Source organism: Corvus brachyrhynchos, unplaced genomic scaffold, assembly GCF_000691975.1.
Source record: "Corvus brachyrhynchos isolate BGI_N302 unplaced genomic scaffold, ASM69197v1 scaffold544, whole genome shotgun sequence".
Lineage (NCBI taxonomy): Eukaryota > Metazoa > Chordata > Aves > Passeriformes > Corvidae > Corvus > Corvus brachyrhynchos.
The window spans coordinates 1,896,263-1,923,957 of record NW_008238325.1 but is presented as its reverse complement, the minus strand read 5'-3'; the positions used below and the strand labels follow the sequence as shown (position 1 = coordinate 1,923,957).

Here is a 27,695-nt window from a genome sequence, read left to right as displayed (position 1 = left end):
GGGGCTCGCCTCCGGGCGGGAGGGTTGGGGGGGCGTCGCGGCGGAGGAGGTGCCCCCCGGGGGCTGCCCCGGGCAGGGGGTGCTGAGGGGGTGGTGCTGATGGGGAGAAAAGAGATGCTGGGAGTGTTGAGGGGGAGAAAAGGACTTTTGAGGGGAAGGTGCTAATGAGGAGACAGGGGGTGTTGAAGGGAAGGTGCCGAGCGGAAAGGCTGGAGGTGTTGAGGGGAGACAGAGGGTGCTGAGAGGGGAGATAGGGGGTGGTGAGAGGGAAGGCGAAAGTTGCCGAGGGGATGGCGGGTTCTGCCCCGCGCCTTCTTTTCCCACTTCCCTCCTCGCCCGGAGGGAGCAAAAGCGGCGGCAGCGCCTCTCCTCGGGCCGGGCTGCCCCGCTGAGAGTCCCTCCGAGGGCTCCAGGCACGGCGGGTCCGTCCCGGCTGCTGTCGGCACAGGGTTTGAGGAGGGGTCACAGAGGGGCTGTGCAGCCCAAGGTTCCCGCTGTGTCCTTAGGGACCTCCGGGGACCGCGGCTCCGAGATCCGCGGAGGACGGGGAAGTTCAGGGACGCGTTTGGGTAGAAGAGAGACCCGATTTTAATCTGCTTAGAGCAGGGACCTTCCTAGCCCCGGCTCTGCCTGCTGCTTTGATGGTTGAAGGATGGGAGAAAAATGCCAAGAAAGCTCTTAGCGATTGGCCATTCACTTAAAAGAGTTGGACTCGATGGTCCCTTCCAACTCGGAATATTCTGGGATTCTGTGACTTGGAAAGAGCGTGACAAGGGTGCAGTCGGGCTCCTTAGGCTTTAAAAAAGCCCCAGATTTGTCACTGACAGGGCTTGTCGCTATCAGATTTAAGCGGCTGTTAATAAGGAAGCTTTTCTGTCCGTCTCTGGCTCTTTTTTCGCCATCCCCGTAAGGAAAACGGCGCTTGGCAGGAGAGATGCTTGCACCAAACACCTTCGAGCTGGCTCGGGGGAGGGGCTGGGCACGAATTTGTTAAATTTGTTAGAGACTATGTGGCAACTGATTTATCCCGCTGTGAAAGCTGAGGTCAAGTAGTTCGGCTTGTTCATTCTGGTGAAGTATCCGAGGGGGGGAAGGGTTGGGAAGGTAAATAGGTCTATATTGCACAATTCTGTTGGAGTGGAGCAGTTTGGAAAAAAAAATAATAAATAAATGTGCTTTGAGAGGCTGTAATTGTCTGAGACAGCCATTGCGGAACACTTCTGAACGGGGGCATAGACTCAAATTGCCTGAAAATGAGTTCTGTGTCTCATTTCCCCCCTCCCCCATTGTCCCAAATGAAGGACTCTCATGAGAGTGTGGGTTGGGGGTAGGTCTGAAAACGTCAAATGATTGGCACCAATTGTAAGATGACTTTCTAACCACGTCAGTTTTTTATCTTGTGAGAAGTAAACTTTCTCATGTCTGTTTTTCTGGGAACTCACTTCGCCACTTGCTGCGATTTCAACTCTTTGGGGAGAGTTTCGCTCCTCACTCGTCTTTTCTTCTCATCGGGTGCTTTCTCTCCACCCGTTTGGGGAGCTGTGCTGAAGTGCTAGCTGATGGCATTTGTAATGCTCGTCCTTGCTCAGATCGCTTTAACATCCCAGCTAGATGAAGGTATTTCGTTTTGCTTTCTCTGTGAAATGCTGAATGCTGGCAGGAGGGGTTGTGTTGTATTTTATGAGCCGAGTGTGTTGATTTAGATTATTTAAGAGTCAAGTCTTTGCTATAATTACGCAGGTCTTTTGTTTCTCTATCTGTTTATCAATCTCTATATATACATACAAATATTTAGCACGGATTATTGAAAGTAAAATGAGTGTCGGGTCGGAAATATAACGAGCTCTTCCAGGAGAGTAGAGACATGTGGCTCCTCGGTTTGTTATTCAATGTGTCTAACTCTTTTGCCCCCAGCACCACGGTGGCTTTCAGTGAGCAAAGTCACTGCCCTGAACGTGTCCACACGAGTTGGCAGCAGGTAGATCCATGCTGTTAAAACAGGTTAGGCTCAGCCCCTCGTTTTGGGGAGTGATGTATCTTAAAATATATCATGATGAAGCTAACCTCGATATTTTGTTTCAAATTTGGATTTTTGTCTTCTAAAAATCTCCAGTCTTAAGTTTCTAAATGAGTCAAACATCTGGGCAGAGGTGTAGGTAAATTCCTTGGGGTGTTGTAGCTCAGTGCTGAGATCACGGGGTTTTCTTGTTTGTGTTAGTGAAGGAGATAGAGCCCTTCAGTAGTTTGATTGCTTGGAATGGAAGGGGAGCAGCCAACAGGGACCGTGCCAGGCAAGAGCACCAAAACCTCCACTGCAGCCCATGGAAAGGGCAGGGAGCCCTTGGAGGAATCCTCCAGTGACATGGAAGTGGAAAATGAAGGCACCAGGGAGCCTGGCAAAGAACCTCCCCAAGGTAGGTCTGCTCTGGCTGTGTGGTGCTGATTGAGCCTCCTTAGCAGCAACTTGAATTTTCCAACTCTTCCAGATGGGATTTGCTCCTTTCCCTTTTACAATGTAATGCTGAAACCCCTGGCAAATTTGAATTGCTTTTTAAATGGTCAGAAGGCTTGCAGAGCATTACAGGGTTTGGCCCAGTACAAGTGCAAAAGCAATTTGTAGACTTTCTCCTATTAAAACCTATTTCGGGGCCCTGATCTGGAACATTGTGTTTAAGATTGTGGTACAACAGCAGGATTTTTCAAATTTATAGGCAGCCAATGGTATGGGATTTCTTGGAATGGAATAAATGTCAAGTTTATTTACTTAACTCTTAAAATGATTTGACTTTCTTTTTCATGAAGCAGTGTATTTTCTTGAGTTCCTTCAGTTGAGCTTTCGCAGAAAAAATCTGAAAAACCAGCAGCTGTGTGACTTTTTAGGGAGCTAGAGGTGCAGTTCTTAAAGGCAGGTATTTGACAAATAGATGAATACATTGAAATAGGTGGCAGAAACTGCTGCCTGTTGGAAGAAGGAATTGCTGGTGCCTGGGGAAAAGCTGCTCTGCTGATATCCAGGGGGCCAGTTTGTTTTCGTAACAAACTTCCTGTCTTTGCAGAGCAGCCGTGCTGTCATTGCAGCTTTCAGAGCCTCGTGCAGAGATCCCCAAATCTTGTACAGTGACTCTGGAGCACGCCTGAAATGTGGCTTTGCACTTATTAATTACAAAGGCTTTGCCTGCTTCAGATTTGCAGATTTATTGTGATGGTTGGAGCTGTTGGAATTGCAGGGGGCCTGTTAAAGTGTGTTGGAATAAGAATTACATAATGAAAGAACAGACCCAGCGATGGGATATCTTAAGTAGCTCTTAAAAAACATTTTGTTTGTGGAAAGAATTTTAATTCCACTCAGCTCATGCTAATAATTACAGGCCAAAATGTAGCTTTGATTCAGACAGAAGTGATGTTTGCTTTTTCGGTTGAACATTTTAAAAGGTGTCAAATCATCGAGAGCTTACAGTTCCTTTTTTTTTTTTTTTATCTTTCTGTTTATTTGGATGGGTTTTAGCAGCCTCAGATGAGGTGGTGGATAATCGAAGTTTAGAAGAGATTTTGGGTAGCATCCCTCCTCCCCCACTGCCAGCAATGACCAGTGAACCTGGTGCTCCTCGGCTCATGATCACTCACATTGTAAACCAGAACTTCAAATCCTATGCAGGGGAGCAAACTCTGGGACCTTTTCACAAGGTATCTTTCTTTTACCTCAAGTAGTTTTGAACTGAAGGTAAGGCTTCACTGAGTGCTATTATTCCTTCCTGCATTTTCATCTAAGCTGACCTCAAAATAACTGAAAAGATATTTAAAGTTTAGAAATATTTTGATAGTAATATTCTAAATTCAGTAGAGAAAACAGTTAAGTGCAACTTTCCAATGCTGTGCAATTTTAATTTGTCAGCGCAGCTTAGAAAAGCTCACTTTTCTCTTGATTTCGTTTGCTGGAGAACTTTTAGGGCTGTGTTTGAAGAAAGAGAATATTTTTGAGTGCCCACAAGAGACTTACGTGGCTGAGCATGAAACTTTGCTTGTGAAGCCTGCGAAGTGCAATGCTTTGGGTTAACCCAGTTCAGCTGGGAAAGCTGAGCTGAGGTGTAAGGCTTTTATTCACTTTTACCTTTGGCTACGAAAGCTGAGCTCTCAAACACTTGCATGCACGAGGAATAATTGTGTTTTAAATGGGTGATGGACACTGAGCAGGTTTTATTTCCCTTTGAATATCACTTTTTTCCCCTTCTCTGTGCAGCGTTTTTCATGCATTATCGGGCCAAATGGCAGTGGCAAATCCAATATCATTGATTCCCTGCTTTTTGTATTTGGCTATCGAGCCCAAAAAATCAGATCCAAAAAACTCTCGGTGCTGATCCATAATTCTGATGAGCACAAGGACATCCAGAGCTGTTCTGTGGAAGTTCACTTCCAAAAGATCACTGACAAGGTATGTATGATTCCAGGCACAACAGGGGAGCCTGGGTTTTTCCTTTAAGGATCTGAAAAACTTTTAATATTTGCTTATTTTAGTTGGAGCTGGGGAAAACTTCATAACATGATTCGTTTACCTTTGGGATATAAACCATCAGTGTTAATTAACTTTAAAAAATCCTCTGTTGAGTAGCGCAGCTCTTAAAATATTAGTAAGGATTCTTTTTTTATTTGCTGCAAGACTAATATGTGGTATATGTCTGTTTTAAAACAGTTTAGAAATTTCTAATAATCATTTTAAGAAGAAGTCGTTTTAGATTTGTAATCTCATTTACCTCAAGTATGTAAAACTTATTTCTGCAATTAAAAGAATGAAATAAAAATTTATAAGTCTATGTTTGGACATGTTATATATTCTTAAATGTATAACACAAATGTGTATTAAGAAATAAAACCTATTTAAGCAAAACTTTTCAAACCAACTAGAAATTATTTTAGGTTATCTAAATTTAGAAAAATATATAATTAATCTGAAACTTATTTACACTTTATGTACTGTAAACATGCCTGCAATTTTATAACAGATTTTTCAGCAAAAATTCTGGACCCCACATTTTACCACTACATTTTTTTGAAGCTGATATTTTGTTTGAATGAAATAAAAAGTGTTGGCAAATTTAAAAAATATTTATTTTGCTTGCTGCTTTGTATATTGATAAAAACCTTAGCACTTTTTTGTTGATTTATTACAATTGTGGTACAAAGAATTTATTTCCCTTAATTTAAATTTCTTTTTTGTGCACACATCCAAACTTTTAAATTTAGGGTCAACCAAAAAAGTGGGAAGTGTACACTGAAATTTCAAAAATGGTGGTAATAAAGTGGCAGCATTTCTAGCCTTTTTTTAGGAACTGTTTGAAAAGACATTTATTTTTTTTCTTCTTATATTTGTAATAACCAGATTCAAAAATTCATCTCTTTAATTTAAAAAAAAGGTTTTTTTTATTTTGTGTTAACATCCAGAAGCTGAGTTTGATTTAAAACCCCTCTGTATGTACCAGAGAGCAATTTGAGAGCTTTTGGGGGTTAATCTGGGCAAGTTTTAACTTCTTAAAGCCTGGCACCAGCTTTATTTTGGCTGCTGCTCTGGAGGTAAATGGAAGCTCTCTTTTGAAGCTGCTGATGTCACATTTGTCACATCTTTAATGTTTGGCTTTTTTATCTTGTGCAGTTTCTCTTTGGAGCTGCTGAGCTGAAAGCAGCTCTGGAGAAGACGAGCTGCAGATGCAGAGAGCTCTGCAGTCCCTCAGGGCTTCCCAGAGTCACAGCCCCAGGCTGGGGGACAGCACAGCCCCTGGAACCTTTGGCATTTCAAAGGGAATACATGCAGCATTTTCAAAGCAGTAGCTGATACTAGAGGTGGGAAAGGCATCAGATGAAGGCAATTCAGTTGAAACAATTCAGGGTTATTTTTTGTCCACTTCTCAAAGGATCTTTTTGTTTTGTTTTTCTCTTCTTTTGAGAGATGCAGCTCCCACTTCTACAATTCAGAGTCCATGATAAAACCAGATCATGATAAAACTTATCTACTTAATTGTGAAATAGGAGGTAAATACACAGCTACAGTAATTGTTTCTCTGGCTTTGTGTTTCCTCAAAGCAGGAAGGAGATGATTATGAAGTCATTCCTGACAGCAAATTCTGTGTCTCCAGAACTGCCTATAGAGACAATTCTTCCAACTACTACATCAATGGCAAGAAAAAGACATTCAGAGATGTTGGGATGCTTCTCCGAAGCCATGGAATTGATCTGGATCATAACAGGTTCTTAATTTTACAGGTTGGTGTGTGAATAAAACCGATTTGAAAGTTGTATTTCCAGTTAAAACTCTAAAAAATGCAGGTTTGACATCTTGCCTTGGAGGCCTTGAAGTGCTGTAGCAGCACATCATGGTTTGCATGCTCTGCTCAAGGTGCAAATCATTATTTGCTGCTGTAGAAATTGAAGGCAGAGAAGCAGTTGGGGACCCTGATGTCCCTTTTTCCATGAGGGAATTGTGATCCTGACTGGAGGAGTTGTGCTCGTTCCGCCCTAGCAGCACGTAAATATTGGCGTGTAAAATAAACCTTCAACCCCAATATTATTGTGCTGCTTCAGCGTGGCAGAGACTCAGCAGCTGGGGTGTACTTTTAGCTAAATGGTGTCAATAGGAGTTTAAATTTTAATTGTTTAATTGTTTCATCTACTGTTGTCTGCAGCTCTCCTATGACATGGTTTTACTGAGAAGGGAGTGTGGAAAAATGAACTGTGCATAAAAAAGTGCAAGAAAAATCGCCTGAATTGTGTTTGTTGTTTACACTTGTTTAACAGCTCCAGAAACAGCAGGTTTATAACCAATTCAGCCTCTGCTTTTAACAGCAGTTTTAACACAACCCATACTGTAAAAATAATCACAATTTGTCAATATAATATCGTTTATATTCACATTTGACCTTCAAATTCTGACACTTGCTTCTGTTTGCTGTTTTAAAGACAGACTGAAGGGGAAAACATTTATTTTTTTCTAGCTTTTAAATAATGAGAATTTTGCTACATGCCAATTGAAATGTAAATTGATTTACAAGTATTTAAATATTAATTCCATTAAATAACTATTTCAGCCATTACTTGTAATTCCTAACAAGTCCCAAATCTACTCTGGAGAATCATAGCCTAGAAATCAGTGATCAGTGGGAGCTTCCCAAGGCCTGAAATGTTTTAATAGAGTTTATTTTAGGCCTGTTTCTGTCAAAGGAGCTTCCAGTTCCCCTCTGAAAAGACCCAAAATATATATAAAAACGTGTAGCTGGGTGGCTGTGCTTGCTTCACTTCCTCCAGGCTTTCTGTGCAGTCCTTTTTTACAGCTACACCCACAAAAAGAGGATATCTCTGTTTGCAGGTCTCCATGCCAATTAATTATTTCCTCCCAGCACTTTATTCCTGTGTTTTCTGATTCAAGATGGAGCGGGAAGCACCTCCAAGAAAACAACTTGGAGTAAATACACCCTTTTTTCCATACAGTTGTTCTCAAATCTCATTTTGCCAAAACTTCCAGAAGGAAGAAATGTAAAGTGAAAGATGAAGCAGGGTGGAAATGCTGGGGGCAGAGATACCCAAAGTTCAGTGTTGGAGAACACTGGGAGCAGGGGAAGGGAACATTTGGAATTATTTATTAATTAATTTTGTATTTTTTGCCCCCAAATGTGATTTGTTTTCTTCTCCCACAAATTGTTTCAATGAGGAGAGCACCCCTTTTTTCCTAAAAGCTGCAGTTTCAGGCTTTCCACCCTACAAAGGGAAATAAGGCGAAGTAGTGCCAATATTAAGGCACAAACCAGTGTTTTCCCACCATAATTTTTTTCTTTCATCCCACCAGGCTTTGTCTCAGAAACTGCACTGGGATTTTCTGGTTTTTTTAGCCCTTCTGACTGAGGGCAGGGCCTTTCTCTTTGCCTTTTTAAAGTGAAATCCACTGACCTGACAGTCCAAAGCTGAGTATTTCCACTTGGGAAATGCAGCAATATTTTCCACAGAATGACAGCAGAACTTCAACCCCCAAATCCTAAAATTTATAGCTAGAAGCAAATAAGACCATCTAAGGCTGTGGATTGTTATCACAAAGATTGCCTTTTTTTCTCCCTAATGTTTTCCAAATTATTTAAAATTGAAGGGATAAATAACAGGTTTATTTGGCTTTTTCTCTTTTTTTTTTAATAGCAAAACTAAGAGTTGAATTAAACTAAGTTTAACCAAGTATTTCTCATTCAAAATAAGTTGTAAGTCTCTGATTTTTCACTATATCAATAGGGTGTGGTTGAAATATTTCATTTTGGATAAAAATATTAATTAAGGATTATCAAATGCTGGTTTGGGTGGGTGATGGAATTCACTGTTAGTACTAAAGAAAATGTTGTAGGGGAACATGTCCTACATGTAGTAACAACACCTTTAGAGCTTTGATTTTATCTTGCTAACATAACTACCATTACTCAATGGAAAATATTTGCTTTTTAGAAGACTGCTTAAGGTTTTTTTGCTTTCTTTTTCCCCCTTTCACCCCCTATTTTGCAATGTTTTTCTGCTGATTTTGGTGCTTTTTTAGGGTAAAATTTGAGAGCTGAGTTTTGACTGAGGTATTTCTGCTGATGCCAAACTGAAAATATTAAAAGCAAACTGCTGACTTCTGTGAATACCATTACAAAAGAACACCTGTGGAAAAACAGAAAATGTGAGAGTAATTGAGTAGTTCTAGAAAAATTACAAATTCTGTGCCTGAACTTGCAAATTGAAATAAATCTGGTTTCAGAATTCTTCTGGATCCAATGGGATGTTGCCAGCACAGAACAGGAGTTTGTGACTTCTGTGATCCTTAACTCCCAACACTCCATACTGCACACTTTTAGTAAATTGCCCTGTGCTTTCAGTACTTCAGGAATAGACAACTATTTTGCATTAGTAAATAATTAATATTTAAAGTTATTATAAATATGATGCATTTTTAATGAGCTTGCCAGAGCCTGAAACTGCAACAGGAAAAAGTGCATCTTGTCACTTAAAAAAGAGTGTTTGGTGGAAAATCTGGCATCTTGCTGCTGCTTTTCTGTCTTCCACACCTACTGCTCCCATTCCAGGAACTTGTAGAGGTGTAAAGAACAACAAATAAAATTATTTAGCTTTCACTGAAAGCCCTGGAACCCTGCTCTGCCCAGGCTGACAAACTCAGAGTAAGTATTTGTGCTGTTCTCTGTAGTGACTCCTGTGAAAGGTTAAAAAACCTCAGCCTCTTCCTCCTGCCTGGTTTCCTCTAAGGAATGATGAAAGAAATGGGAGCATTTGAGGGAATGTCAGGTTTGGAAGTGCAGGGGGGAATATTTGGGAGCAGAGGCTATGGCCACCTCTGGGATGGGCAAGGTAAGAGGAGCAGGGTCACCAGAAAAGGTGGGAAGGCAAAGTGGAGCTCCCCAGGTAACCCCCAGCCAGCCCCTTTGCACGTAAATATTGCAGAATTCATTCTGTATTCACAGCAGCAAACTTCTGAGTTGATTTTAATTTATTTCAGAATCCTACAAACAAATTGAAACTGCTTTAAGTCAATTTTGTACTAATTACCGTGGTATTTCACTTGTATATATGTTTGATAGACTTAATTAAAATACTCTCCTGTAATCATAAGCAGGTATAAACAACTGCAGAGATTTTATTTGGGTGTATTTTGTAACTGATTGGAGTTCAGTCTTATCCTGTGGCAAGATGAGGTTGCCAGAAAGGAAATTCTGTCAGGTTTTTTACCTGCTCATGTGTGGAAACAACGTGGGAGTCACTTCCAGGGGAGTGGGGAGGAAATGAGGGAGAGATTTTCTTCCCCTTTGAGATAAACCAGAAATTCCCAATTGTTGAGGTCTGTGCTCCTGATGGGACATTGGAGCTGAGGCTATAAATGGGATTATTAAAAAACTCTGCTGCCAGCATTGGAGGTGAAGAGAGGGTTTTTCCTGTAGGAAATGCTGCAGAAAAACATGGAAAAATGGGAAGAGAAAATGAGTGCTAATTGAATGGTTTCTTTAGAACACACCAATGACAAATCAAACATTGCAGGTTGGGTTTGCTAATTCCTGATTTAAATTCCAACGTGACTCTAGATTTGCACTCACTCTGTGCTCTTATGTTAAACACAGCAATGTCCTTAAAACCTCTAGAATTATTTCCAGAATGCAGATTTGTAATTTTGTGCAAACAGCTGAATTTTGTATAAAGGCTCATTCTGAGTTTTTCCTCATCCCTGGGCAGTGATGACATTGTAGATTTTAATATGTACATTTGTTTTTTATTTGACTTTGTTTCCCATTGATCTTACCTGGGAAGGCAGAGCATGAAGTTGAGTTTTTGGTGCTTTTTCCCCTCCTGTGTATTCACTACGTGATAAAATTGAAGGGTAAAAATGAGATAGGACTGCAAGCGTTAAATAATAGCAACAATATCATGGAATAACAGGAAAAAAAAAATCCCAAAACTATCTGTTGTAGCCTACAAGAGCTGTATTACAGCAGGAGAATAATGAGGTTATGGGAATGTTGGCTCTCCATACATAGCTTCCAAAATACATGGATGCAGAATTGGAATTCATGGGCAAAGCTTTGTGAGATGGTAGTATGGCTCAAAATAAATTGAAGATACAGAAATGTAGGACTTATTTTTGCCATTCCTTACTGTACTCCTGTTTAAAAAGTGAGAGCTACCCTTGTGGTAAAGTGGGGAAAAAGCCCCAAAGCCAAGTGTGAGCACATAAAAGAAAAATTTAAAAATTGAGATATGGGAGAGAGGGTGAAAACAGAGGAAGTTGCAGGCAGGGAAAGGGAGACACTTGCCTCATTTTGCTGCCTAAAGGCTTTCTTAAGAGCAAAATGCACTTTTGGTGCCTTGTTATCAAGTAATTGATGGCACAAAATGGCCAGGAAATAAAAATTTAGTGAGAAAACAAAATTACACAACATCCAGGCTACTTTTTCTCTAGATTTTACTGCCCCTTGACTTTTGCAGCAGTTCCAAGTTGTGTCATACAGGTGGAACTGGAGCTGAATGAGCAAAAAGCTGAACCTCAGGTGTAGTAACTTCATAGTAGTGCTGCTTCTACTCTGTGTGCAGGAGTTGGGGTAAAGAACTAAAGGAAAAACAGGAATTAGTACTGGATTTTCTCTTTTAAGTCCCTAGAAAAACAGGTTTATAATAAACATTCCAGCTGTTTTAATGTGGTTTTCCTTCAAGCAAACCCGGTGTCCTTGTGTCCTTCTGGCTTTGCTCCTCATGATGCTGAGGCGTTTTCAGCTCCTGTAGAAGCTCTTGCAAAATCTGTTCATGCTCCTTCAGTGTTTGAGAGAATTGAAATGTTGCTGTGCTCTGGAAAACAGATTAAAATATAACATGGCCTTTTAAGAGAAGTTTGCCCTGTGCTGGGTCACTTTTGTCTCATATTCCATGTTAAAAATTAAGAAAATAATTGAAATTGGGTTGTAATTTGCATTGATTAAGATGAGGTTTTGTCATTTGGACAAAAAAATAGCAGGTTTTGGCTCTGGCTGCTCTAATCCTCTGCAAAAGTGTGAGTTAAGGTGGCTTTTATAACTACAAACACTGCTTACATTTAATTTGTAGTACTGCATTTGTAGTACTATTTCATCACAAATATCCCTGCATCTTGTGATGCTTCATAAATTAAATGATATCCTGATCACTGCATTCGGATATCACTTAAACCCATTTCATTTATGTAATGCCATATAGTTGCAAACTAATTTATGTAATCACTCTAGTAAGCAAATTAAATGTACATATTGAAGTAAAATTATTGGAATTGAGCTGTAAAAGGTGGTATGATTGGATTACAGTAAAGTTTGCTGAGGCTCAAAGATTTTGGTCTCAATAAGAAAACTTCATTTATGGGGGTTTAAAAAGCCTCAAAACTTTGTATATTATAAAAATATGCTGCTACTACAGTGAAACTACTAAAATATTGTTCTGAATTTTAAAAATTGTCTTAATACCAAATATTCTTAAAAATACTAAGTATCATAGTGACAGTTGTCATGCATGAAATTTTCTGGTGGTTTAATGGGATTTTGAAACGAAATTACCTGGTTTGACTGGTCCCCAGCCCAGGGAAGGTTTTTCTTATCTATAATTTTGCATTTTCTACAGAGTCTTTTCTCTAAAGCCGTTTTTCCTGAGCACAACTGTGATTTTCACTTCAGTCAGATGTCACATTACTCCATGTTTGAGTAGTGGTGAAGAGCTCCCCTAAAAAAACCCCTCCAAAACCTAAACCACCACGACTGCACCACAAAATTCCCCTCAGAAACCACCCAAACTCCCCATAGCTCCTCCCCAGAGCACGGTGCACTCCCAGCTACTGCATTCCAAGCTGTCCCAAGGTTCTCAGCACTGGATTCTAAAGCTGAGCTTAAGACAGCAGCAATTAAGTGACGATCCAAAATCCTGGGAAACTGTTTTTATGTCCTTGGTGCCATATTTATTCTGTGGGACATTAACAAAGAGCTCTGGGAATGCTGTAGTGACAGTTTAGACAAAACTCAGGGTGTTCGAGGTGCTGCCTTCCCAAAGCTTTTCCCAAATATTCAGGGTGAAAAGAGAAGGCAATAATCAATAAAAGCAACCATCTTCCTAGGTTCTCCAGAAACAGCTCATCCTGCCTGAGGGCAGGGATGGATGGGATTTTGGGAAGCAGTTCTTGGCTGTGAGGGTGGGATGGGGCTGGGATGGAATTCCCAGAGAAGCTGTGGCTGCCCCATCCTGGGAGGTGTCCAAGGCCAGGTTTGATGGGGCTTGGAGCACCCTGGGACAGTGCAAGGTCCCCTTTAAGGTCCCTTGCAACCCGAAATATGTTGTTTGCTGTTCATGAAGAGTTCTCAGGTTGCTGTCAGTAATTTTTCAATGCCAGAGACTTTTTGCCATCCCTGCCTCTTTCACACCAGAATTTTGGGATGGAATATGGTGGCTGTATCCTGAAACTCCCTCATTCCTGTTAAGCACCATGTGCAGGGCACAAATGCCCCACACCCCCAGTTACACCACTGGAGGCTGGGCCATGTCCCTGCTGGGATTAGCACTTCGTGCCATTCACACTCCATAGCTCTGGAAAACAAGACCCACTCCCAAAGGGCAAGGAAGGTTTTGGAACACAGTGCAATAAATGGGAGTTACTGCTATAAGATCTTGTTTCTAGGCCAGTGTAAGTTGCAGAAAAAGCCTCATGAGTAAGTCGGACCTTCCCTTTATCAAGCAGTTTGATAACCTTGTTTAAAATTCCAGTCCTTTTGTGTCAGGAAACACTGGATAAACTCAGGTTAGAGCTGTTCTAAGCTGCTCAGCTGTGTTTTTCTGCTTTTAGAGAACAGGGGTTGTGGGCAAGTTCAGAATTTTAGACCAGTGATGGAACCTGCTGCTGGTGTTGCCAGTCCTGAAACTGCTTCTAAAGCTTTTCTTCTTTACTTAGGTACAATAGAAATTTAAATTCTTAAATTGAGGAAGTATCTTAAACATCCCAGCTGTGAATTATTCAGCTGTGCAGAGTTGAACAGGTTCCAAATTGCTGGAATTTATTCCTCATGCTTTTCACTAGAGGAGCCACTTCCAGCTGAGAAGGGCTCTTCCCTTATTTTACAGCCTGGTGTCAAACCAGGTTTGTCCTGATTTGCCCCAGGGCTCAGCTGATTGCTTGGAAATGTTTCCCCAGATGCTTGTGTTGTAGAATTCCCAGTGCTTGTTCCCTGATAACTACCCTGAGGAATTCTGTGGGAACTGGTACTGGGATGTGTGTGCATGGTACACCTCTAACTCGTGCTGTACCTGCATCCCTATGGATCCACATGGATGTGGAAGGCTTCATGCTGCAGAAGCTGAAATTTGGTTTTTAATTCCATTTAGAGCTCTTGCACTGAGTGTAGAACCTTCCCAAAGGGCTTGGTGGGTGTGGAAACATGGAATCACAGGATGGTTTGGGTGGGAAGGGACCTTAAATTGCATCCAGTTCCCCCCCCTGCCATGGGCAGGGACACCTTCCACTATCCCACTCCCCCAGGCTGCTCCAAGCCCCAATGTCCAACCTGGCCTTGGGCACTGCCAGGGATCCAGGGGCAGCCCCAGCTGCTCTGGGCACCCTGTGCCAGGGCCCGGCCACCCTCCCAGGGAGCAATTCCTTCCCAATATCCCATCCAGCCCTGCCCTCTGGCACTGGGAAGCTGTTCCTTGTGTCCTGGCACTCCATCCCTTGTAAAGAGTCTCTGCCCATCTTTCCTGTAGCTCCTTCAGGCACTGGAAGGTCACAGTTCAGTCACCCTGGAGCTTCTCCAGGACAGATCTGAGGCTGTTTTTTCCAGGAATTTTTTCCTTTGTGTGGGGGGTTTGGTTCCTTGTTGGCATTGCCCATGGCTGAGTGTTGACATCCATTTTGATTGTCTGAGCACAGCCTGCATTTCCTTTTTATTTTACACATTGCTCCCTCTCCTGAATCCCTGAGCCAGCGGGAGACAACTGAGGGGAGGAATTGGAGATTTCCAGGGGTTCTGGTGGGAGCCTTGGCAAAGGTGGGGGTGCCAGCTCTGAGAAGCTGCCCGAGCTCGTTCCCCTCATTGCTCAACAAATGTCTGCCTGCCCTGCCTTGGTTTCACTTTCAGAACATCAGGGGATTTCAAAATACAGAAAGAGCAAGGATGTTTGGGGGTTTCAAATTCATAATTCAAATAATGGGTCAGGTAGTGAGCACTGGTAAATAATTAGGAAACACTTAAAATTGAGTTTTAACAATGCAGAGTTGTAAAATCTGTTTGCTCTGTTAATCATTGTCAAGAAGAGCAGGTACAAGCTTTTCACTCTCCTTTATCAATTAAAACAGCTGGAAACCTTTTTATTTCTTAAAACTGGGGTGGACTAAACAGATTTCTTTATTATCTTAATAAATGGGATAAATATTAAATAATACTTTGTACTCTTACAATTTAATTACTAATTCCTAAATATTTTTATTTTTACCCTCAACAAGAAAATAATGTAAATATTCACCTTAGTGAGCTACAGAGAAACCCCACAACTGCATCATCATCTTTCTTAGACATGGTTAATTATATTTAGCCAAATAATAAAAAATTGATTCATTCCTTGCTTGTCCATAATTCCCATTTTTCCCTGTTAAATCCAGGGTAGGTTTGTGATTTACAACACTGAACATGAGGGGTGTAAACCCAGTGTAGAAACTTCTCAGTCCTGATCAGCATTGAGTTAAACCTTTCCTGTGATTGTTTTTCCATGGACGTAAACAGAGGAAATGCTTTAATGCAAGAAGGAAAAAGACTTCTGACAATCCCAGAGGAATTTAGGAGGTTGCACAGTTTCCTCCCCCATGGGCTGACAGGCAGTTTTGGGGAGAGAAACCACACTTTTGTGGTGAGGGAGCAAATGGGTAATTGGGATTTTATATAATCCAGCAGCAGTTATTCACAAACTGATTGTTTGGCTTTTTGAGATGTGCAAGAAATAAAAGGAGGAGTTGGGTTGGGGTTTTTTGTGTTGTCAGACCTGCAACAGTAACACAAACTGTCCTTGTCTCTGCCTCTGTTTAATGCTTTCTAAATCTTATTTTTAAAAATCTAATTATTTTTAATATCACCTATATCACTTAAAATTAATGCTGTACATAAAGGGAAATTACACAAAAGAACCCTCATACCTAAAGAGTCCTTTTCTTTCTCCACCAAGGAAGCCTCAATTAAACGAATTACAATTCCAGTTCATCCATCAGCCAGGATTTTATGGACTTTCTGTTTCTGAAGAGACCCTTCAGGGACTTAGAGGGCTTGCTTTATTCTCATCTTCTTTTTTTAGGTTGGGGAAACACATTTTGAATCTTTAGAGAATGAAGGAATGGTCAGACCTGAAGGGTGGCTCCAGGAGAGTTGTCACCACCTTGGAGGAAATTCCCATTGATTCTGATCTTTGTTTTCCCAAATAAATGTGAAGGTTGGACTTGATCGTGGAGGTCTTTTCCAACCTTAATGATTGTGTGATGTTCCAGTTTGAATAGGTTTGATTGCTGCCTTATTTTATTCTTTTTTTTTTATAATGTCTCGTACTCATTCCATAGATTTTTTTTTCCAGAATACTTTCCCCACCCCAGAAAAAAACCCCTATTAAGAACAGAACCACCCAACTTTTGTTTCCCAAGGGGGAGGTGGAGCAGATTTCCATGATGAAGCCCAAAGGGCAGACGGAGCACGATGAAGGGATGCTGGAATATCTGGAGGATTTGATTGGATCTGCACGGCTCAAGGAGCCCATCCAGACCCTGTGCCGCAGAGTGGAGCTCCTCAACGAGCGCAGGGGGGAGAAGGTGAGGCTGCACCTCCTGGGGCATCCTAAACAAATCCAGGATTGTTCACACACAGCTCTCCGAGGAGAATTTAAACTACCCAGGATTACTGCTGCACAGCTTGCTTTTGTAACGTTTGATTGATGCATTGAGTGCTAAAAGGACTAAAAAAAGCTCTAAATAAAATCAAAGTTCTTTTTCCTTGGTGTGTCCTAGGTAAATCCTGTGGCAGACTCGTTTTAAAGAGAAACAAAAGACCTGCAGTTGTAGGAATTAAATTAAAAGGGGCCAGTTGTAGGAATTAAATTTAATATGGCCAGTCAGAAGGTTGAGATAGAGAAAATCACCATAAAATTGCCTTGCAGAGGTAATTCCTGATCACCGTTTTCCAGAGGACTCGTGTCCTACAAAGGGTTGGGATTTTCTCCTCACGGTTTCCTCCTGTAGTGCTGGCCCTGCCTCAGCTCTGCCCCTCTGTTTTCTCCAGTTAAATCGAGTTAAAATGGTGGAGAAAGAAAAAGAAGCCTTGGAAGAGGACAAGAATAAAGCCATTGAGTTCCTTTGCTTGGAAAACAAAATATTTAAAGAAAAGAATAAGATCTGTCAGTATTATATGTAAGTAATTCTCAGGGTTTGGGTTGGCTTTAATGTGGTGGGGGTGCTGTTAAACTTTGCCTCAGCATCTTGAATTAGAAATATTTTGCCTTTCTTAACTTGAAATTATTGCTACCTTTTGATACCTTACATAATCCTGTTGTTACACTGAAGATTGGAAATAGAGATTCATTATGAAAATGGAGAAAAGTGAGGGTTTATTCTTGGTTTATTTCCTAGCCATGACCTGAAGAAACGAATAAATGACCTGGAAATGCAGAAAGAGAAAATTAGTGAAGAAACTAAAAGTATTAATGAGAAAAGCAGTAATCTTGCCGAGGAAACAAAAACCAAGAAAAAAGCTTTGAAAGAACTTGAGAAGTGAGTACTTCAGGGATGTGTAGTGCTGTTTTACATGGTTCCCACCAAAAATTTAAATTATCTGATAGTAGAGTCACTTCTGGTACATCTAAATACACAAAAATGCATTTAAATTAATGCACAAAAATAAATTAAAGCAAATTCACGTTGGTTTGATTTGGTTCTGGGTAAGATTCTCAATTACAATAAGAAAATGTCTGATCTTTCCTAATGCATTTTAAATATTTCTTCATATTGACTGTACAAAAAAATAATTGGGAGATGATTTTTAGATTTGCAACCCTAGTCCTTAGGGGCATGCATTTGGAATTTTTTCCTGGTTTTCTCATGAATCATTTCTGCATAAATTGTGTTTCTTTAAAATTGCTTTGCCTGGGTGCTGATCCCAAATCCAGCTGCAATATTGACCTGCTCATCCTCAGGGAATTACTGGGGAGAGATGGGAATTATCAATTCTGTCAAGAAAAAAATGAAAATTTCTGAAAAGATGTTTGATATTGCTTGGGTAGTTGATCTTTTTTTGATGGACCATCACTTTTCCAGGGAAAATACTGTGCATATTGTAAATATTGGATGTTGTTCATCACAAAAACTGCGTGATATTGGTTTATACTCTTTATGTTGACTTATTGAGCCAAGCTCCACTGGCATTATTTTTATACTGTATGAAATCATTCTTTTTTTCTTTTTCCCTTCAGGAAATTCAATAAAATCACAAAGTTCATAGAGGAAAATAAAGAAAAATTCACTCAGTTGGATTTGCAAGATGTGAAAGTGAGGGAGAATCTCAAACATGCCAAGAGCAAGGCTAAAAAACTGGAGAAGCAGCTTCAAAAGGACAAGGAAAAGGTAGTGGGATGGATCAGCTGGATTGGCTTGGAAGAGTGCAGTTATTTGTGGGAGAAAATGCAAAGGGCACCAATTGCAACAAAGAAGGTGGAAAAACGGGGTTTAAATTGTTTTAATCAGATGTTTTAAGTCATTAAATCAGCCTGAGATTTTGTTTGCAAAATAATCACTGCAGTGATGACTCCATTAATGGAGTTAATTCATGGATCTGTGTCATGCATTTAGTCATTGCCAGCTGTTGTGATGTCTTTGGATCGAGGGGGGGACTTGGGGATTCAGGAATTCTGTTGTCCCAGTGGGAGAGGAAGTTCAAAGTCCTTTCCTGGTGCAGGTGGAGGAGCTGAAGAACGTCCCCTCCACGAGTGCCAAAGCCATTGAGGACACCACGGCCAAGAGGGAGCTGCTGGCAAAGGCCAAGGAGAAGGAGGAGGCCAAGCTCAGGCAGGTCCTGGCCAGCCTGCAGGAGGAGACCAAGGGAATTCAGAAGGAAAAAGAGGTTTGGACAGGCAGGAATTACCCACCTGCTGTAATAACTTCACTCTTCTGAAGGAAACCAGCACCAGACACTTCTAAAATGCCATTTATTGACAATTCACCTGTTCCTTGTGGCAGTTCAGAGGAGCCTCAGTGGGAAATCAATCTTAAATTAATAATTACAGCTAAATCCGTCTTGGCTGCTTTTAGAATGTTCAAGCATCATCCTGTAGCTCGTTCATAAGATTTATTTTAAATAATACACTCTCATGTTCTCCCATTGAAATATTGAAGCTAGTATGTTGCTTAAATAAATAAAGATATCCTGGAATGGTCTGTTCCCAGCCTTTCCCACAGCTCTGATGTGTCTGTGAGTTAATGGAGAACTCCTTTAACACTTGGTGATTGTTGGTTGCTGCTGTTCAGCCCCTGAACACCTGGAGCCTGGAAATTTATCCTGTAAATTTGCAGGGTTATTTTCTGGCCTTGAAAACGTGGATTCTCCATTTGAGCTGTAGTGTAGCTCCATGTGTAGGGCTCCTCCCACCTATGAGAAAATGACACAAAGCTTGTATGGAAATGCTCTGTGATAACTCCCTGAAGCTCTTTATAATGAGGAAAAGCCTTGTTTAATTCCCATCCATTCATGTTCATTAATGAAGGAACACTGGTTCTCCCAGAGAACAGAAGTGTTTCCTTCTGCCAGGGCTGTAAAAGCACATCCCATTTTCTCTTTCCCCTTTGCCCAGCCGATGGGCTGAGCTGTACCCTGGGATTTTTTGCAGGGCAAGGAGAAGGAGCTGATGGAGTTCAGCAAGGAGGTGACCGAGGCCCGCTCCAGCATGGAAATAGCGCAGTCGGAGCTGGAGCTGTACCTGAGCAGGTACAACTCTGCTCTGGCTCGGCTCAGCCAGGCACAGGAGGCCCTGGACAGCACCTCAAGCATCCTGAAGGAAAGGAAAGCTTCCATCAGAGACATCTCTGCAAAATTACCCCAGGCTGAGCAGCAGCTCAAGGAGGTGAGACTTGACTTTCCCATTTCATTTTGAGTCACACACAAATCAAAGGCTCACTCTTTAGCAATAATTGTGGTGAAAATAAACCATAACCCATCTCCTCTAAAAGAACATTGAAAAGCTGTTTTCTGATACTCAGTTTGCTGGTGAAGCAAATATTTGATTTTAAACTTACTTTGTTAAGCCAATGTTGACTTAAATTAAATCCTACATATCCTTGCAAGGGAATAGATTGAATTTCACATTGAGGCATGGCTGGATTCCTGAGCCTTCTGCAGCGTGCTGAGGCCCTGGCACAGGGTGCCCAGAGCAGCTGTGGCTGCCCCTGGATCCCTGGCAGTGCCCAAGGCCAGGCTGGACATTGGGGCTTGGAGCAGCCTGGGATGGTGGAAGGTGTCCCTGCCCATGGCAGGGATGGCACCGGCAGAGCTGTGATGTCCCTCCCAACCCAAACCAGTCTGGGATTCTTTGAATTTCATTTCTTGCTCCTCAATCATTCCCCAAAGAACAAAGCCATGCATTGAAGACCCCCTGAATTGAGTAGTTTTTGGGAGGCTGAGCCAATGTGTTTCTTTGAACCCCCAGAAAGAGAATGCCCTGGAGAAGCTGGAAAGAGAAGAATCTGGGACCAAGGATCTCGTGCGAAACCTGCGCCGAAAAGTAGAAGAAGCCAAAAGTTCTTTAGCACAAAGTCACAGTCGAGGAAAAGTGCTCGAGGCTCTGCTCCAGCAGAAGAAATGTGGGAATATTCCTGGGCTCTATGGAAGACTGGTAAATTTTAGAAGGCTGTCACACTTTTAGTGTTAAACTTTAGAGGAGCTCAGTGGTGTTCCTGTGCTGAAGTGTGGGATGCCTCACTTCCCTGGCAGTAGGAGTTTAGAGAGGAGAGCTGTAAATCCTGTGGACTTGCTGTAAAAGAAAACATTTTTCAGTTCTTTCCAAGCAATGTTGGTTTAAAGTTCTGAAAATTCAGACCTGAGTTTTTCACTCCTGTTGCACGTCAGCGTAAATGTAAAAGTGCTGGTTTTGTATTCTGCAATCTTTTGTCCAAGGAGAATTATCTCTGCTTCAGAAAAATTAGTTTATTCAGTGTGTGGAGATCTTAAAAAGTGCATGCATGGGTTTATTGGGAAAGGACAGAACTCAAAGAGCAGCTCAGGTGCCAACTAATCAGTGTTTCCACCTCATCCCTCAATCCTCAGGGAGACCTGGGAGCCATCGATGACAAGTACGACGTGGCCATTTCCTCGTCGTGTGGAGCCTTGGACCACATTGTTGTGGACACCATTGACACTGCCCAGGCCTGTGTGAACTTCCTGAAGGCAGGAGGCATTGGAGTTGCCACTTTCATAGCCCTGGACAAGGTGAGTCCCACCCTTCGGAAAACAAATTATTTTACTTTTACTTGCAGTCTAATGACATTTCTTTTAAAGCTTTAACATCCTATAGAATAATGGAGTGACCTCAGCTTTTATCCTAAAGATTCGTTTCTTTCTTTCCTTTGTGGCTGTAGATGGCTGTGTGGGAAAACAAAATGCAGAAAATCCCAACTCCTGAGAACACCCCGCGGCTCTTTGACCTGGTGAAGGTGGAGGACGCCAAGGTTCGCCTGGCGTTTTACTTTGCTCTCAGGGACACTCTGGTGGCCAAAAACCTGGAAGAAGCCACTAGGATAGCATTCCAAAAGGAGAAAAGATGGCGAGTGGTAACCCTGCAAGGACAAATCATCGAGGTGTCAGGTACTGCAGCACCGCCTGGAGCTCCACTGGAAGCACTTAGTGGATGATATTGCAGCCCAAGGAGTTCTCTGACCTCTTTTCATCCCTTTTTCTGTAGGAACCATGACTGGTGGCGGGAGAAAAGTCATGAAAGGCAGAATGGGCTCCTCAGTTGTGGTTGATATCTCGGAAGAAGAGGTTAGTACGTAATGGAAATGGAATTCCAGCAGAATTCCTTCGTTTGGACAGTTCTTACACACATGTGCCTTTCAAAGCAGCATGAGCAGGAGCAATCTGGGATGGAAGAGAATTAACAAGGGGTTCCAAACCAAAATTCCCAATGTTAGCAGAGGTTATAATGCTCTGAAGTGCATCAGGGATAAAAGGGTTGTCCTGGGCAGGAGCTGCCCAGGGAGGTTTGGAGTCCCCATCCCTGGAAGTGCCCAAGGAAGGCCTGGAGGTGGCTCTCGGTGCTCTGGGCTGGGGACAAGGTGGGCATTGGGCACAGCTTGGACTCTGATCCTGGAGGGCTTTTCCAGCCTCAGGGATTCTGGGATTCAGTTTGTTCACAGCCCAGCCCATTATTTAATTTAGTCTCACAGTGATAGCTTGGACATCATTTTGGCATATCAGGGGACCGTTTGCTTTTCCTTCTGAATTCCATTTAGCTTTTAATCTGGAGCTGCTCTTCTTGTTTCTCACTGGCAGAGCTGACGTTCCCAGCACTCAAACTCCCCAAGCTGAAGTTTTTACTGCACTCTCCCCTGTGTTTTAAGAGCTGTTGAGCACAGGGATGAGCCCTGGTTTGGTTTTGTCGTGGTGACACCAGTAAATAATGTTCTCATTCTGTGTAGATCAGCAAAATGGAGTCCCAGCTGCAGAGGGATTCCAAAAGAGCCATGCAGTGTGAGGAGGAGAAAGCCCAGCTTGAAGAAGCCATAAGGAAACTGCAGCAGGACATTCGGGAAATGAGTAACACCTCGGAGAAATTCACAGCTAGTATCCAGGTGAGAATTCCTGAGCACTTCCCAGCCTCAGCCCCACACAGGCCTGGCTGGTGTCAAGGAGCTTTCCAAGGACAAGATTCCAGCCCAGTTTTGTGTTTTCTGCAGGGTTTTTCTGAACAAGAAATGTATCTCAGAAACCAAATCAAGGAACTCGAAGCCAATGTCACTGCTGCTGCTCCAGACAAAACCAAACAGAGGGAGTTGGAAAAAGTCCTTGATGGTTATAAAAAAGGTGCATTTTGTGGAGAGGGGATCAGAGAGTAAAACTGTAGAGGGAGGAATGGGTTTGGGTTTGGGCTTCAGTTCCATGTCTTGGTTTGGGGCCTCATTTTCCTAAGAGGGATAAAAGAAACAAACATTGCTGACCAGTTCTTAAAATTTAACTTTTGAGCATCTTCCAATTAATTAAAAGCAAAGAATGAGCTCAGAATAGCTCCTACTGCACCACCTCACGTATTTAAGTACTCTGTGTACATTAACTAATCCATGCTGAGTGCTTTTTACAGCAGGAGAGCTTTGGTAGAGCAGTGGCAGAAAGAAGTTGGGTGTATTTTTTGTCACAGTTTACTCATCATTTGCCACAGCATAGAGAATATGTGCACTTCTCAATAGAGGAATAGAGCAGAGCTTAATCTGGAATCACTTCCATCACTTTACCCCTTCAACCTTGATGTCCATGAGCAGTCCCAGGCCGGCACAGTGCCCGTAACTCCCCTTTCCCATGGACAGATTACGAGCGCGTGGCTGAGAAAGCCGCGAAGATGGAAGAGGAGGTGAAACGACTGCACAAGCTCATCATGGACACCAACAACCAGAAACTGAAGGCACAGCAGGACAAAATTGATAAGATTGACAAGGAAATGGATGAATGTTCCTCAGCCATCACCAAGGCCCAGGTGGCAGCCAGGACTGCAGACAGGTACAGCACAGGGAGCTCCAGGCTGGAGCTGCACTTACTCAGTGTCTCAGCAGGGAAAGGGAACTCAAATTTTGTAGTTTCTAATAGTTTAAAAGTCACATTTAATCAGCATTTCTCTATTATTTCCCTGAACTATTTGTCTAATATTGCCTAAACTTCAATATTCAGAATAAAGTCCAAAATAGCACTGGATTGGATGTGCTGGAGCACTTCAAATCTGAAGGGATTGATTTTATTAGGAGGGCTGTCAGGAAATAAAATGGGGTCTATTTTTTATGGGAGCTCACCAATCCATAGAGATTCCAAACTCTGCAAGAACAAATTAAGTCATTTAGTGAGGTCTGGCTGCTGAGGAAGACAACTTTGTTTTCCTTGGATACCTCTGGAGCGTGGGAGTTGGTGCCTAAACAAGCACTTCCTCCTTGTTGTCAGTGAGACTGTGCTCCTGGATTATTTTCTGTCCCATTTGCCTCGTGTGAGGTACACAAAGATCCCTGTCCCTGGGCAGGAACCTGAAGAAATCCGAGGAGGCTCTGCAGCGCACGGAGAAGGAGCTGGAAGAAAACGAGATGGAAATGAAAAAGTTGACAGCAGAGCTGACAACGCTGGAGGACAAAGCCAGCGAGGTGATGAACGAGCGCAGGCAGGCTGAGGTGAGTCCTGGGGACCACTCTGGGCTCCAGGGAAATCAGGGAGAGGAGTTAAACCCTCCTTGGATCCCACTGATAGCCCCTTCTCTCTGCAGAGCAACCAGGCCACAGCAATGGTGTATTTTCATGTTTTTACACTCACCTGGAAATTTATCCTGGCTCAGTTTAGGAAAAAACTTACGCCAGGTTTCCCCAAAGAAATTGCTGGGTTTAAAATTAGTTGCTTAACCATAAAATTTTTCCAGTTATGTGGGATTTTAGTTTCCCATCTAGATTTCTGTGAGAGAGGGAAAACCAGGACGGCTGAAATTCTTCCAAATAAATCTGGGATTTGATGTCTTTCTCTAATTAGCTAAAACTGAGTGTAGGACCTGTTTGATCCAGATCTGGGATGAAAGTACAAACTGCAGCATTTTCTCAGTCATTCCAGAATTCAGGGATCAGTTATAAATCCGAGAATATTTCTTTGTTTCCATTAATAGCTGTGAGTAAATTAAGTGAAAACAGACTTATCACCCAAAAAAGGGGCAACATTTTTGTAAGTGATTGATTAATGCCCTTTTCTGGGGCATTTTCCATTTTTCTCTTCAGGAAGCTTTGCCAGCAGTGCAGGAGGAGCAGAAAAATTTACTCCAGGAGATGAAAACTATTCAGGATGCTGAACATACGCTTCAAAGTGAAGCTCTGAGCATCAAGCTGAAAATGGAACAAATTGACAGCCACATTTCCACCCACCAGGCAAAGGTTAAATACTGGCAAAAAGAGGTAGGAAATGGTTTAGTTCCTAAAACTTAAATCAGGGGATTGTGGAATGGTTTGGGTTGGGAGGGACCTTAAAGCTCCTTCAGTTCCACCCTCAGGGACACCTTCCACTATCCCAGGCTGCTCCAAGCCCTGTCCTGGCCTTGGACACTTTCAGGGATCCAGGGGCAGCCACAGCTTCTCTGTGGATCTCACAGAATAAACTCATTAGCATCCCCTTAGAAAACAGAGAATTTGGGAGAAAATTCCTCTTCAGATCACAGCTTATTGGTGTTTATGCAGGAACAGGATGATAGGATAAAGGGCTATTTATTGTCTTTTTCACATCCTATTTTAAAGGCAGTTGTGGGAAGAATCCTGGAGTGTTTGGAGATGGGAAACTTCACTGTACTAACCCAGAAAAACTCATTTTAGAAACAGCTCCACGTGATTAAAGCTTTCCACCACGTGGGTTTTGCATTGCAGATCTCCAAGTTATCCCTGCACCCCATAGAGGGCGAAGCCCCCGAGGAGCTGCAGGCGCTGAGCGAGGAGGAGCTGCAGGCGCTGCAGGAGCCCGATGTGCTCAGCAAGAGAATCGCGCTGCTGGAGGCGCAGCGCCACGAGCTCCGCCCCAACCTGGGCGCCATCGCCGAGTACAGGAAGAAGGTAAAGCTCCAGGGCCCTAGAATCCCTGAGGGGGAAGGATCCCAGCCTGGGCATTCCAGGAGAAGGGGGCCCGTTCCTCCTCCTTCCTTTGGAAGCTGCAGTGGAAGCCTGGAATTGACCTGTTCCTGTTGTTACCAGCTCGTCCTTAGCCAAGGGTGGAAGTTGTTTCTAGGAGCTCCCGTGTGCCTTTTGCCTTCCACACCGTCAGTGTCAGGTGACAACGACTTTCTGGGATCTTGAAGTCTTTTCCAACCTAAATTCTGTGATTCTCCTGGGAATGTGTATTTAATAGAGTTGAGTCTTCACAGCTGAGACAGATGCACAATACCAGATTTTTTTCTCTCCTCACTCCAGTAACAGTGAACCATTCAACAGATGAAACATTTTTTATTTTAACACAAGTTTGTTTGGGGTTTTTTTTCCCTCAACAGTGGAGATAGGAAAAGAGAGGTAATTTGGGGTTTTTGTTTGAGGGCTGTTGGCCAAGCTGGGGAAAAGGAATGTTCAAATGGTAGGAAGAGTGGTTTAAACTTTAAATTGAGGAGGCAGCTGCATCTAAGTGCCTTTGGGTCTGGTTGTTTTCCCCTGCAGGAAGAGCTGTACCTGAAGCATGTGGGAGAACTGGATGACATCACCAACGAGAGGGACAAATTCAGACAGGCCTTTGAAAAGCTCAGGAAACAGAGGCTGAATGAGTTCATGGCAGGATTTAATGTCATCACCAACAAGCTGAAGGAGAACTACCAGATGCTCACGCTGGGAGGGGATGCTGAGCTGGAGCTTGTGGACAGTCTGGATCCCTTCTCAGAGGGAATCATGTTCAGGTTTCCAAAATACTTAATATTCTATTAATTTTTAATCATCATAGTCCTTCTTTCAACCTGTTTTTAAAGTAAATGTTCATTGATCATCAGTGAACCAAGACAGGCTCAGTGTGGGCAAATAGTGACAGAAACCACAACTTTTTAGCTCTCAAATTCATTTCTTTCTCCTGGAGAAATCAGGAACTAAAGCAGTTGGAAAGCTCTGAACTCATTTCCCAGCACTTCTTATTTCCCAGGTCTCTTCATTCTGCCTGGGGAATGATGGCAGTGTTCTGTCATAAATGCTCCCAGGAGGAAATTCATTAACTGGGAGTTCAGCTGGGAAAGGCAGTGAGCAGTGGGGGTGAGGTGCTGCAGGAACAGCCCCGTGTTACCCCAGGCCAAGCTCAGGCAAAGATCAGAATTCCTGACACACCCACGCTTGCTTTGTTCCAGTGTCCGGCCTCCCAAGAAAAGCTGGAAGAAGATCTTCAACCTGTCAGGAGGAGAGAAGACCCTGAGCTCCCTGGCCCTGGTGTTTGCCCTTCACCACTACAAACCCACCCCGCTGTATTTCATGGACGAGATCGACGCTGCCCTCGACTTCAAGAACGTCTCCATCGTAGCATTTTACATCTATGTAAGTTCCTCAGGGCTTCATCTTCCTGAGATGTCCCTGCTCCTCCAGAAGGGACAAAGTGGCCTCACAATTACAGCCAGATTTAAAATCTGGGATGCTGGAGTTTTACTGCTTCCTCTTGAGAACTTGCCCCAAAACCATCAGCTACTGTCAGAATACACAGTTAGCTGTTACTGACGTCTGCATGATTTCCCAAGGTTCCTTGGATTCATACTTCCACGTCATTCCCATCAGTGTCTTTGATCTATAGCTTAATTAGGTTTTTTTTCATGCCTTTACAACTTCTGCCCTCACCATATTTAAGCAAAGCAAACCCCTTACATGGCTCCAGACCAGACTGGTAATTAAACATTGAACGTTCAGTATTATTAACTTAGTTTATTGTAGTAATTTAACTTACTGTTTCTGGTTTTGGAAATGGGTGGCAAAGATCAGGAGCAGCTACTTCAGATTAGGGAAACACTTGAAAGTTCCCTGCCTGCAGCTGTAGTTTTAAACTTGGCTTTGTGTGCCACGCCAGGACAGAGAGTTTTTGGGAATGCTGGGCACTAACACAAATCACTTCTGTTTCAGGAACAAACCAAAAATGCCCAGTTCATCATCATCTCCCTGCGGAACAACATGTTTGAGATTGCAGACAGATTAATTGGGATCTATAAAACCCAGAACACCACCAAAAGTGTGGCCACCAACCCCAAAATCCTGGCTGTGAAAGGACTGGAGGAACTTGGCATGGCTGGGTGCAGCGTAGCCCAAAAATAGGGAGGAAGCAACTTCCAGCCCTGTGGCTGCTTTTTTGTCTGATCTTATTTTGTATTTTAGACTTTGTTTTGTTTTGTAAATTTTGATTAAACTTTGTAAAAATTTGATCTTGTTAATATAAAGCCAGCCTCAACAAATTCCACTA

At 42.6% G+C, this 27,695-nt stretch overlaps 1 protein-coding gene across 3 annotated transcripts; it reads left to right on the top strand.

Moving 5' to 3' along the window:
* The first annotated feature begins 1,125 nt into the window (after positions 1-1,125).
* On the top strand, positions 1,126-27,695 carry SMC4 (structural maintenance of chromosomes 4). Of its 3 annotated transcripts, none has more exons than XM_008633736.2 (24): positions 1,126-1,617; positions 2,224-2,414; positions 3,506-3,684; positions 4,238-4,429; positions 6,076-6,252; positions 16,184-16,348; positions 16,815-16,942; positions 17,162-17,302; positions 18,001-18,151; positions 18,483-18,647; positions 19,411-19,644; positions 20,227-20,412; positions 20,844-21,005; positions 21,155-21,380; positions 21,478-21,557; positions 22,214-22,366; positions 22,472-22,598; positions 23,096-23,285; positions 23,794-23,938; positions 24,527-24,700; positions 25,163-25,345; positions 25,937-26,169; positions 26,605-26,788; positions 27,362-27,695. In XM_008633736.2, the coding sequence occupies exons 2-24, from the start codon at positions 2,258-2,260 to the stop codon at positions 27,548-27,550; spliced, it is 3,921 nt and encodes a 1,306-aa protein (XP_008631958.1). In that variant the 5' UTR covers positions 1,126-1,617; positions 2,224-2,257; the 3' UTR covers positions 27,551-27,695. The 3 variants fall into 3 exon arrangements, with proteins under 3 accessions (XP_008631958.1, XP_017589843.1, XP_017589842.1); XM_017734354.1 differs by having other exon boundaries at positions 2,219-2,414; positions 3,509-3,684; XM_017734353.1 differs by having other exon boundaries at positions 2,219-2,414.